The sequence below is a fragment of the Peromyscus maniculatus genome, chromosome 8 (genome assembly GCF_049852395.1).
Source record: "Peromyscus maniculatus bairdii isolate BWxNUB_F1_BW_parent chromosome 8, HU_Pman_BW_mat_3.1, whole genome shotgun sequence".
Lineage (NCBI taxonomy): Eukaryota > Metazoa > Chordata > Mammalia > Rodentia > Cricetidae > Peromyscus > Peromyscus maniculatus.
The window spans coordinates 44,400,808-44,412,989 of NC_134859.1; the positions used below are offsets into that span (position 1 = coordinate 44,400,808).

The 12,182-nt window shown below is 55.1% G+C and overlaps 1 protein-coding gene across 3 annotated transcripts in view; it reads right to left on the minus strand.

Annotated features, from left to right (window-relative positions):
* The window catches only part of Pemt (phosphatidylethanolamine N-methyltransferase), an 87,537-nt gene that overhangs the window by 63,150 nt on the left and 12,205 nt on the right, over positions 1 to 12,182 (minus strand). For 2 of the 3 annotated variants that reach the window (XM_006973616.4, XM_006973617.4), the window contains exon 2: positions 11,353 to 11,460. The exons of the other annotated variant lie outside the window; for it this stretch is intronic. In XM_006973616.4, coding sequence (XP_006973678.1) covers positions 11,353 to 11,460 — 108 coding nt within the window. The remainder of the gene's footprint in view (positions 1 to 11,352; positions 11,461 to 12,182) is intronic. 3 annotated transcript variants of the gene reach the window in all.

Here is a 12,182-nt window from a genome sequence, read left to right on the forward strand (position 1 = left end):
AGACACATTCCCCAAACAGTCAAGGAAAGCCTGGGAGTTTGGAGAGCAATGCAGACCAGGGCACAGAGAGAAGGCCAGCAAGGCAGCCAGACTCTCTAAAGCAGGGACTGGGCAAGCCCACGGGTGGAGCACTCACCTAGGATGCACAAAGGTTAGACCCCCAGCACTGCAAACAGCAACAAAGCCTCCTGATCAATCCTGCTAATGACAAGGACCCTCGAGTACTGAGTGTCCGGCATTACATATGAGCATTATTCCCCTGAGGCCCATGTCACCCACGGTGCATGCAGCCAGGCACGGTGGAAGAAGGAACTCTGTGTCACTGACTGGCCCACTATGTCCACGGCCAGGCCTCCACTTCCCACCTACTTTACTCTCCACACCACAGACCAAATTGTCCCAACTTCCCACCGTGATGGACTGAATTGACAAGTTCTAAGTCGGTGAGAGACCCTGTCTCAAAAACTTAAAGTGGAGAATGATTTGGGATGACATCCAATGTCAACTTACAGCCTCCACCTGCACATGCACACATGCACATACACATCCGAAACACAACTACCACGGGATCCAGCAAACCCACTAATATTCACATAGTCAAAGGCGATGGGACCAGTGCCCCTGAGAGATACCTGCCTCTCGTGTTTATTTCTGCACTACTCATATCAGCCAATGATGAATGAATGGGGAAGGAAATGAGGCATATAATACTATTCAACCACACAAAAAAGAATGAACTCCTGGGCGGAGGAGACAGCTTGGCTGATAAAATGCTTGCCAAACAAGCATGAAGAATTGAATCCCTGGAATGAGAGGGAGGAGGAAGGAGAGAATATGGTGGTGTATTGTGATCCCTGAACTGAGAAGGCAGAGATAAGCAGATCCCTAGGGCTCACTGGCCACTTAGACTCAGCATAGCCTACTTGGTGAACTCCAGGCCGATGAGAGAACCTGTATCAAAAAAAAAAAAAAAAAAAAAAAAAAAAAAAAAAAGACCTGATGGCTCCTAAAGAACAACACCCAAGGTTTGTCTCCAACACACACACACACACACACACACACACACACACACACACACACACAAATGGAATCCTCTTATTGATCGAAAAATGGGTAGAGCTGGAAAATATTACACTAAGTGAAATAAGCATGATTTTACTCATATGGAAGCTAAAGCAGATGCAGTCAGAGAAGAGGAGGGGAGGGAAAAGGAGAGGAGGAAAATACAGATGGAAAAAGAGGGTAGAGAATGACTGCCTGATGTAAAGAATTATCTTTTACAACAGTTTATTACAAGTTTGTAAGGAAGCAGAGGAGAGTTGGAAGGCTCTCGGCACAAAGCAATGATAGATGCTTAAGGAGACTGAAAGGTTGCTTCAACCTGGTGTAACCAGTGCACACTGCAGACACACGTGGAACTGTCACTCTGCTCCACGCATGTTAGTGCTGTTGAAGACCCAAGGATGGAGTGAAGTGAAGGAACGGCCAGGCTGGCTCCAGGCTTGCAAGGGCCATGGTTGTACCCCACAGATCTCAAAAAGGGCCGTGTGGGGCCCACTGGGGCAGCTGCAAGTCCCTTTTACAGACGGAGAAAGAAAGATGGAAGAGAATGGCCAGCAGAAGTCTGTGTGCTCTTAGCAGAGTAGGAGCTGATCACTCCAGGCTCTACTCCTCCCCGGGGCCACCACCGGCTCACTCTCCAGGAAGGAGGGCAACCTTGATCCATCTATCCTTTCCAATCCTAGGCTCAGCCCTGTGTGTTTCGTTGGATGGTTCTAACCCTTCCCTGAGCTTTCAGGAGCTGAGTCTGGGAGAAAGCAGAACCCACATCAACAGTTCCCATGGCCAGGGCTCAGCTCCACAGTGGGCAAGAAGACCTAAAGGAGGATACTGAGCCATGTTTACTTAGGGCTAGAATCAGGGGTCTAGCTGAAGAGGGGACGGTTAGCCAAGCAAGGCCACAGTGGAAATCCCTTTAGGAAGAGTGAACAGAATGTCCAGAGGCACACGGAGAATTATCTGTCCGTAGAATGGTGATAAGTCAGGTGGCCAGGGCTCCAGAAGATGTCACAGGAGGAGTGCCCCTTGGAGGTGCATCTGTGTCATGAAAGTACCTCTCAGACCACGCTACAGCAGCCAGGATCTATGAAGGTCAGATGCTAGGGGTGTGGCTCAGTGGAGAAACACCAGCACATGTTAAGCCCCTGGGTTCAATCTTCAGAGAAGGAACAGGAGGGAGACAGAAAGGGGGGAGGGGAAGAGAGAAGGAGGGAGGGACGGAGGGAGGGACGGAGGGAGGGAGGGAGGGAGGGAGGGAGGGCATTGCAGTAGAAAAGCCTGGTCTGCCAGAGATACAGATGAAACAGCGAAGTACTAAGACCCATTTCCTGTGTCCCTGAGCTCATCTATATCAAACCACACGGCCAAGCATTCTGTCCACCATCTTTCAGGTATATTAATATCATCCGTGCTTTGGTGTAGGATAGCCTTGAAACAACAAACTAATCAAAACCACCCAAATAGCCAGTATCAAAATAATCATGGAGGGAAGACGTCCCTGGCCCACCCAGCTAGCATACTCTAAGATAACGAAACCAGTGCCTAGACCATGGCACCAGCTGCTCCAGGGACAACCCTCACTCAGCAAGTTTGCCCACCTTCCTTCCCTTTGTTCTTTGCCGTGTGTCTCTGAGCTGTCCTGGCAGACACTGTGGGGCACCTCACCCCGCGTTGCTGGGATGCTGGGTTCTAAAGCAGCCTGGTGGCTGGAGGCAGAGGCACAGCTGCTGGGTGGATGGGGTCAGCAAGGAGGCGAGGCTGCTTCCAGCTACACGCGCATCTGCTGCCCAGCTCAGAAGAGCTTACACACTCAAATGCCCAAATGCCCTGAGATATTCTGCGCTTAAGCCAACACCGAGGGGCAAACGGTGTGGCCGCGTCACTGCTAACGGAAGCCGTCCTCCTCAGCCCAGGACGAGGCTGGGCCTGCATTGGTTCTGGTGGAACATCAAATGTACAGCTGAGACAGAACCAGGGGAGACTTAGTGCCATGGGGCATCAGGCGGCATTAGTCAAAAGGGATTAGTGGCTGGCTGGTGCAAGCCTGGTGAGCCCACAACCAAGGTCTCCTGCTCTGTGAGCCAGTTGGCTCTGCTCAAAAAAGATGCTTAGCTGCCTTGAGCTGCAGCACTGGCCAGGCCCGCCTCTGTAGCTCAAGGCAAGAGAAGACATATTCTGATGCCCAAGCTCCAGCTCTGAGCCTAGTGGGTACAAGGTCACGGCCCCAGTGCCAGATTTCTGAGGCAGATGGACCAAGAATCCCAAACTGCACATTGATGCTCCTGTCCTACTCCAGCTGTCTGAATGAGACACACTGTCACACTCATTCATGCACTCTCAGTCACACCCCTAGCCTCCAGGAAACTAGAGTGACAGGCCAGCAGGCAGGACCATCCTCAGGGAAACCAAAGCCCTCTCTCCCTCTCCCTCCACATCCCCCTCATTTTCCCTCCTCACTCAATCCTCCTCCTCTTCTAGAAAGTGCATATGCGCTATCTTCCACCCACCTCGAGACACACCCTCCGATCCACAGCTGGACCATTTACCAGCCCTCACCTGCGCTTGTAACGCTCTCTCCTGAGCGCCTCTGCAGCTGTGACACTGGCTATCACTGAGCTCACCTGGCTATCCTGCTGCTCTTCCGGTATCCAAGCTTACCTGCCTGGCCAAGTGCTCACCCAGGAGCTCAGGGTAAGATCCCAAGACACAGTGCCAGGCCTGGGTAAGTGCAGGCTTCCACAGCTGGAGAGACCTCAGTGCTCAGACCTCACCTGACCAGCAGTCAGCACCGCCAGAGCCAGACTACAAAGCTAGGCCACCCCATAGGATGCACAGGGTGAGCGTCTCTGACCCGAGAGCCTCCCTTACATACAGAGAAGAGAGGAGCAGGCTGGGATCTGAAAACAGATGCGGACACAGAAGACACCTGAGGGCTCTGGCTGGCCACCACCACAGCAAAGGACCCTTTACCACGCTGTGATCCACTCCAGTCCCCGGTGACTCCCTCGCTGTCACCTCCCCCTCACTGTCACCTCCTCCTCCTCCTCACTGTCACCTCCTCCTCCTCACTGTCATCTCCCCCTCACTGTCACCTCCTCCTCCTCACTCTCACCTCCTCCTCCTCACTCTCACCTCCTCACTGTCACCTCCTCCTCACTGTCACCTCCTCCTCCTCCTCCTCCTCGCTGTCACCTCCTCCCCCTCACTGTCACCTCCTCCTCACTGTCACCTCCTCCTCCTCACTGTCACCTCCTCCTCCTCACTGTCACCTCCTCCTCCTCACTGTCACCTCCTCCTCCTCACTGTCACCTCCCCCTCCTCACTGTCACCTCCTTCTCCTCGCTGTCACCTCCTCCTCCTCACTGTCACCTCCTCCTCCTCACTGTCACCTCCTCCTCCTCACTGTCACCTCCTCCTCCTCCTCACTGTCATCTCCTCCTCCTCCTCACTGTCACCTCCTCCTCACTGTCACCTCCTCCCCCTCCTCACTGTCACCTCCTCCTCCTCCTCACTGTCACCTCCTCCCCCTCCTCACTGTCACCTCCTCCCCTCACTGTCACCTCCTCCTCCTCACTGTCACCTCCTCCTCCTCACTGTCACCTCCTCCTCCTCCTCCTCACTGTCACCTCCTCCTCACTGTCACCTCCTCCTCCTCACTGTCACCTCCTCCTCCTCACTGTCACCTCCTCCTCCTCCTCACTGTCACCTCCTCCTCCTCACTGTCACCTCCTCCTCACTGTCACCTCCTCCTCCTCACTGTCACCTCCTCCTCACTGTCACCTCCTCCTCCTCCTCACTGTCACCTCCTCCTCCTCCTCACTGTCACCTCCTCCCCCTCCTCACTGTCACCTCCTCCTCCTCCTCACTGTCACCTCCTCCTCCTCACTGTCACCTCCTCCTCCTCACTGTCACCTCCTGCTCACTGTCACCTCCCCCTCCTCACTGTCACCTCCTCCTCCTCACTGTCACCTCCTCCTCCTCCTCACTGTCACCTCCTCCTCCTCCTCACTGTCACCTCCCCCTCCTCACTGTCACCTCCCCCTCCTCACTGTCACCTCCTCCCCCTCACTGTCACCTCCTCCCCCTCACCTCTCCCCTGCCTTCCCTCCTGTTGGCGTTCTCACCTCCTCCCCCTTGGGAACAAGGGTGCAGGCCCTCGCCCACAGTGCCACCTACTGTTCAGCTGCCCCCATCTCCTCCGCGGCTCCTGTGCCATCCGGCCACATCCCAGGACTAAACATCCTCTGCGTCCAGCACAGCTGCTCTTCCCAAGTCCGGAAAGGACTGTCACCTTCTCAAACCAGCTCCCCAGACACAGTGACCACTGTCCAGGGCCACCGGGGGCATTCAGGACAGCCTGCGGATCACCACAGGTACCTCCTGAGCTGACCAGGGTTGCCTCAGATGGTGTGTGCCTGCAGCTGGACTTACCCTGCGGTGGTTGTGAGGCCTGGCGCTGTGGGCAGCTGGTCCACCCAAGACTTCCTCAGAAGGGTGCCTCACCTTCAGGGGAGGGCAGCTGCTCTCTGACCTGAGGGAGCAGCTGGAGTCACAGCAACAAGCGTACACGGAAGGAGCCTGTGAGGAGCTCCGCCCATCACAGCAGCTGTCCTGACAAGGGTCTTATCAGCAGCCTGCCCCTCAGATCCAGGGCCCTAGGGTGGACTGGTTCAGGACCATGCTCTATGATCATCACAGTCTGCCCTGGTGTCCAAACAGGCTGTCTCCACTGGCTGCTGCCTGTTGTCGCCAATCTGTTCCATCTGGCTAAGGATACCAAAGCCTGTGTGACATTTCCTCAAGTAAACAGCCCAAGCTCAAGGCCATTGCTGGGGCCCAGGCTCTGACTTTCCAGGGCTCTGCCCAGGCAAAGCATGGCCACCGGAGCTTTCACGGAGCCAGGGACCTCATCTCTCCTGGGATCTGTCACAGACCCTCTAGTGCTCTACCTCCCAGGTTTACCAGAGGGAGGGGGTGTGCACATCAGATGGAGACAGAATGTGTTCGCTGGGTGCCACACAGCAGGCCAGTCATGAGCTAGTACATGTCCACAGAAACAGCAGCACTTCCTCGGCATCAACCAAACAGGCACAAGGTCATGAGCACCGGAGGGACCAGGGCTGGACCCCTCAGACGCAGGCCAAGCAGCAGCTGCTCCCCAGAACACAGTGTGTGGCGGGCTGGGGACAGCATGGGAAAGCAAGCACTCTGGAGCACTCCAGGATGCAGACGGGAGCACTGTCCGGAGCGGCTGCACTAAGATGTATGAGACACAGAGCGGACAGTCAGACTCCACTGTCCACTGTGTTGCTGACCTCTGCTGGGCAGGAGCTAGGGCTGCTGAGGACACTACAGTGCACTCGGTAGCTGGCCCCAAATGTCTGCAATCTAGAGCCAGAGAAGGCAGGTAGAGAGCGGGAAAGACCAGGGAGGTGAGCTGACAAAGATCACCACAGGCCACAGGGACAAACGTCTTCTAGAAACCCTTGAAAAGCAGGGGTCATACATCCAGTAAGAGGCTAGGGCCCAGGGTAACCAAGGAAGTGGGTAAAAAGACGCTTGACCCAAAGGCCCGGCCAGGCTAAGCGCTGCACTTCCGCCCTCCCTGCCAGTCCTGAGCCCGTAACAGCCACCAGCTTAGAAGCTAGAGCAGTGCGGGTGCCAGCAGCAGACACGGGTCTGATACCCCGCGACGACTCCTGCTGAGAGCTGCAGTTTGTGAAGACAGACCCAGGGGTCATGGCAGAGGATGGTGGCCAGGCCTCCTGCTGGCATCTCCCCTACAGGGCCAGGGGGAAGGAAGCACATTGGGAAAACCTTGGCCCAGCTCCCTGGGGCCTGGAGACACCCGGATGGGCTGCAGACACTGGGTGTTTAGACCTCTGAGCAGAGTCTGGGCCACAGAGATCCACATCTCAGAGTGAGCCCCACGTGGCCCCTTGATAGCATCCTGGCCCTTCCTCTCTGCCCCGCCAGTGTTCATGACCTTTACATTTCTTCCTGTGTCCAAACAGAGAGGAGTCTCCGGCACAGAGGGACCGCCACACTTATCTGCCAGCTTCGAAAATGTGAGGTGTTGGAGAAACGCGTCCAGGGGCAGAAGAACACCAGGAAGGCAGCAAGAGGAATCAGCAAAGCGAGCCCCCAGGAAAGGAAGGCCCTGGTGAGGAAGTTCTCAGAGGCCCCAGCACAAAGGGGCTGGGAAGGCCTCATCTGAGCTGACCAACAGAGAGCCCCTCGAGGCCTCGAGAATAAGGTCCCCAAGGGTGGTGGATACAAGTCAGCTGTGATGTGAGGAAAAAGTAAAAAGGGGCCATGGTCGGAGAGGAGAGGAGAGGAGAGGAGAGGAGGGGAGGGGAGGGGAGGGGAGGGGAGGGGAGGGGAGGGGAGGGGAGGGGAGGGGACAGGAGAGGAGAGGAGAGGCTGAGACAGATGGACGTGAACAAGGAAGGATCGCCCCACCTGTCCAAACGCTGCCACCTGAAGTGCCTCCTCCCAGCCCAAGAGGGGTTAGATGGGGACCCAAGAGCAGACCTATGTCGCCCAGGCTCAGCCCAGGGCAGCCACTCTACAGCCCCAGGCACTGCCCAGAATCCTAGACCCACATCAGCCTCTGTGGTGGTGTGAACACTTGGTCCCCAGTGGGCGGTGCTGCTTGGGAAGTCTAGGTGGTCCAGCCTTGCTAGAGGAAGTGTGTCACTGGGGCTGGGCTTTGAGAACTGCACGTGTCCCGGTCCTCCCAGTTGGCCCTCTCTGCTTTGTGCTTGTGGTTACAGATGTGAGCGCTCGGCTTCCTGCTCCAGCCCATGCTTGCCCCTTGCTGCCAGGCCTCCCTCTCCAAAGGCTCTTACCCTCTGGAACCGGAAGTCAAACAAACTCTTCCAAATGTGGCTTTTGCTCATGTTATTTCATCACAGCAACAGGGAAGTGACCAATATGGCCTTTCCTCCTGAAGCTCACGGACAAGTCATCCTTCCCTCCTGACCATCCTCAGCTGCCCAGCTCAGCCAAGAACCAGCCCTCCTGCTGGCCACACAAGGTCCACAGCAGAACGGGCACACTGCTGCTGCTGCAATCCTTCTAGACCTTTCCTTGCTACTTCTCCCACCTCCACGGCCTCATTCTGCTGCAGGCCACCATCTGGGCCTCCCAGCTCACCCCGGCTGCCTCCCCACTGGCCTCACTACACCACCTTAAAAAAACCGGCTCAGGGCCTGCAACTTTCCCCCAGAAACCCAGGCCCTTCTTGTGCAAGTGTTAGGTTTCGGTCAAAGGCCACCCCTTCAGACAGGCCTTCCCTGACTACCCTTCCTGTCTCTCCCTCTTCCCTGCTTTGTCCCTGAGGGGTTGATTTGTGTCTTTATCCACTTTCTACCCTTCCTAGAGGCCACCACACCAGGGTCAGGGTTTCTCTGTGTAGCTTTGCGCCTTTCCTGGAACTCACTTGGTAGCCCAGGCTGGCCTTGAACTCACAGAGATACGCCTGCCTCTGCCTCCCAAGTGCTGGGATTAAAGAGGTGTATGCCACCACCGCCCGGTCAGCCCACACACTCTTACTGGTAACCTCAATAAGTATCTGAAGAATAAATGAAATTTTTTCTTTGATATGGTTTGGACATGATTCCAGTGTGCCCACTAAAGCTGATGTGCTTGGTCCCAGGCATGATGGTGTTGGGAGATGTTGGAACCCTTACGAAGGGCAATGTGAGGTGGTTGATCATGGCAGACCCCCTGGGAAGGGAGTGGTGCTGGTCTCTGAAGACTGTTCCTTCTCTTGAGGGTGGACTCCTATAAAGTGAAACTACTCACACACACTCGGCCTCTTGTGCATGTGGCCATTTCCCTTTCTGCTTCCCTGTTATAGTTTGATACATCCAGGGGCCCTTTCCAGGATGCTGGCACCACACTGTTGGGGTCTCCCAAAGATTATGATTTAAACATCCTTCTTCCCTCTATACAGTTCTCAACGCCAGTTATTCTGTTAAAGCGATGGTTCTCCACCTCCCTAATGCTGGGACCCTTTGATAAAGTTCATCTTGTAGTGACCTCCAACCATAAAATTATTTTCATTGCTACATCATAACTGTAATTTTGCTACTGTTATGAATTGTAATGTAAATATCTGATATGCAAGAAATCTGATATGCGACCTCTGTGAAAGGGCTGTCAACCCCTAAAGGGGCTGTGACCCACAGGTTGAGAATCACTGTATTAAAGCAGCAGAAAGGGTTAAGCTAAAACCGTCCTTACACCCACTTCCTAGGGTGAAAACGACAGCACCTTGCAGTGCTCCCTTGCAGAAAGGCCAGGCACAAAGCCTGGGCACAGAGCCCCGCCCAGTGCAGCAGTCAGTAAGACATTGCACTACTCTCCCGGCATGCACCTGCTCACAGCAGTGTCCGGTCCCCACCAAGTACAGAGCTAGGCTCCAGCCTCCTGCCCTCTCGTCTCCAGATGCCACTTCAGCTCCTCTGAGCTTCAGCTGACCCAACCACAGCACTCATTTTTCTCCTTCTGAACTGACTCTAAGAGCTCACTCATTCCTCCGCTAAGGACTGTACATTCTTCCAAGGAATATGTTTTTCAAAACGAGTCAAACAAAAAACTTACGACCAAAAGAAAAGGAACCATTTATAACAAATGCACAGACACAGGGCACTCACTCATCTCCAAATCTGGGCTGTTTGGGCTGTTCCTGTGGACCAAACTCAGCTTCAAAATTAAGTGTGCAAAGACATACTGCTTCAAGGGTCACTGGGAAATGAACAAAGGGGATTTGGGCGTCAATAAAAAGTATCCGCCCCCCCAGTGGTAGTGGCACACGCCTTTAATCCCAGCACTTGGGAGGGGAGCCAGATGGATCTCTGTGAGTTCGAGGCCAACCTGGTCTAGAGCGAGATCCAGGACAGGCTCCAAAGCTACACAGAGAAACCCTGTCTTGAAAAACCAAAAAAAAAAAAAAAAAAAGTATTCCCCCATACCCAGTGTGCATCTGGCCAGCTGTTCTCCCTGTGCTGGGAGCCCAGTCCACATTCATTGCTAATCAGCCTCGGGCTACCAGAAGAAAGAACACAGGCTCCACACAGCTATGAGGCCCCGCAGCCTCCTGAGGAGAGTCCTGTGCACACATCTAATGGAGTGAGTCAGGACTGCACAATCGCCTAGCCAGGCCACGAGCCTCTGTAATGCCCTGTACTAGTTTCCTCTGGCTCCCTGAAAACAACAGAAACATTCTCGCATGGCTTAAGTCAGTATTTGTCCCCTACAGGGTCCTGCAGCCTGGGGTGCTGGCTCTGCACCATACAGGCTCTCAGGCACAGGTAGGTCAGAGAGCACCCAGGAAGGGTGAGGAGTGAGTGGGGCAGGCTAAGGGCACAGAGCACCATGTGTCTGGTCTGACCAGAAGGCTATCAGGGAACCAGGGCCAGCATCGACACGCCAGCAGAACACTCCAAGGCCATGGTTTCTCTGGAGCAAGGCGAGGTCACACCTACACAATGGTCTTGGCTGACATCTGGACCCCTCCCAGCAGCCCCTCCTAAGGCAGGTCCAGCATGTTCAGGACTGCAGGGACAAAACATTCAGAAGGTGGTGGCTCTGAGCCAAGCATCCCTGCCCCCATCCACCCTGCTCCTCTTGGCCCAGGTGGAAAAAAGATCCAAGCCACAAACCAGATGAAAAGAATACAGTGTTCCACCCTGGTATGGCTGATCTGACAACAGTCTGGGAACAGTGTGCCTTCTACAGACTAGCTCCAGGGCAATCACAGGGTATCCCAGGCTCTGCCTCAGCGAGCACTCTGGCCTCCATGATCTCCTTGTGTCGTAATGAACTGGGTACCACTGTCTTCAGGTTTCAGTCCCTGTCCTCCATCAGGCACACCCAGCCATCGTGTGGGCTGCTTTCAGGAACTTCCTGTGAGAAAAGCAGTGCTGCCACGGGTCAACCCAGGGAGGAGCACAGGGGAGAGCCTGGACAGCCCAGGCCACCCAGTGAGAAGGCCGGGTACAGGTGGAAGCCCTCCACCACGCAGCTGTCTGCTGCAGGCTCTTGGGACACCCTAGATCATCCTGACATTAGCCCAGGGCCTCCACAAAGGCAAGAGGCTCCCGTCAGTGTCCATTCATTGAGTGCCACCTCGGAAGGGCAGAAGGGAGAGGACAGGGACAGGTGTGGAAAGGCAGAGAACAGGGCCGCCATCGACCCCTCTGTCCACGTGTCTGGCTTACTGACAGCCGTGACCCCACCACACCAGGCTCACCAGCTAGCCAGTGCCGGCACAACGGTACTCACCACATTCCAGAAGAGAGGACTAAACACAATGGTGAACACGGCAGCCACAAAGCTGGGCTCTGTGGGGTCCACGAACCCCAGCAGCCAGGTCATAACGAAGAGATCTGCCTGCAAGGACAGAATTGCCATCAGCGGGAGACCTGTCCAGCAACACCCAGAAACTACCAGGACCTGTGAGGCCCAGGATGCAAAGACCTCTGGGAAAATAAAGGAAGCTTGGGACATCCAAGTCCAGACAGAGTCACAGTCACTACACTTGCCTCTCATAAAAGGGAAGATGAAAGGCTGAAAACTAGTCAGCCATGTCAACTATCAGGAGGGCGCTAGGCTAATGATTGCCGAGGTGCTTGTGGGCACTGTATGTAGATGTCCGTGGCTCTCAAGACAGCCCGAGAAGGAAGTGACACTAACCCTGGATGTGATGGAAATCCTCGGAGGGGGGTTCTCTGGAGACCCAAGGAAAACTCAGGTGGCCCAAACACATGGGAAGAGAAGCTCGGCCTCAGGAGACAGCAGCAGAAGTTAATGACCACGGCAACGGCCGCCTCTCCCAGCACCCCAGGAGGAGCAGTATGGCTGCAGCTGAGGACGGAAGTGGTTCTGCACACAGCATGAAGAGAGCAGGAAGCAGCACTCTCTCCAGCTCGCACCGACAGGACCAGGCGTCCTGAGACACAGCCCCGGGGTATGGGGATAGCTCAGTGGCAGGGCACCTGCCTAGTATGTACAAAACCTTGGATTCTACCTGCAATACCATCCCCAAAACAAAGCCACCAGATCAACCCATGTGCCCAACCTAGAGAAATAAGGTATGACCGGGTCTGGAGCCC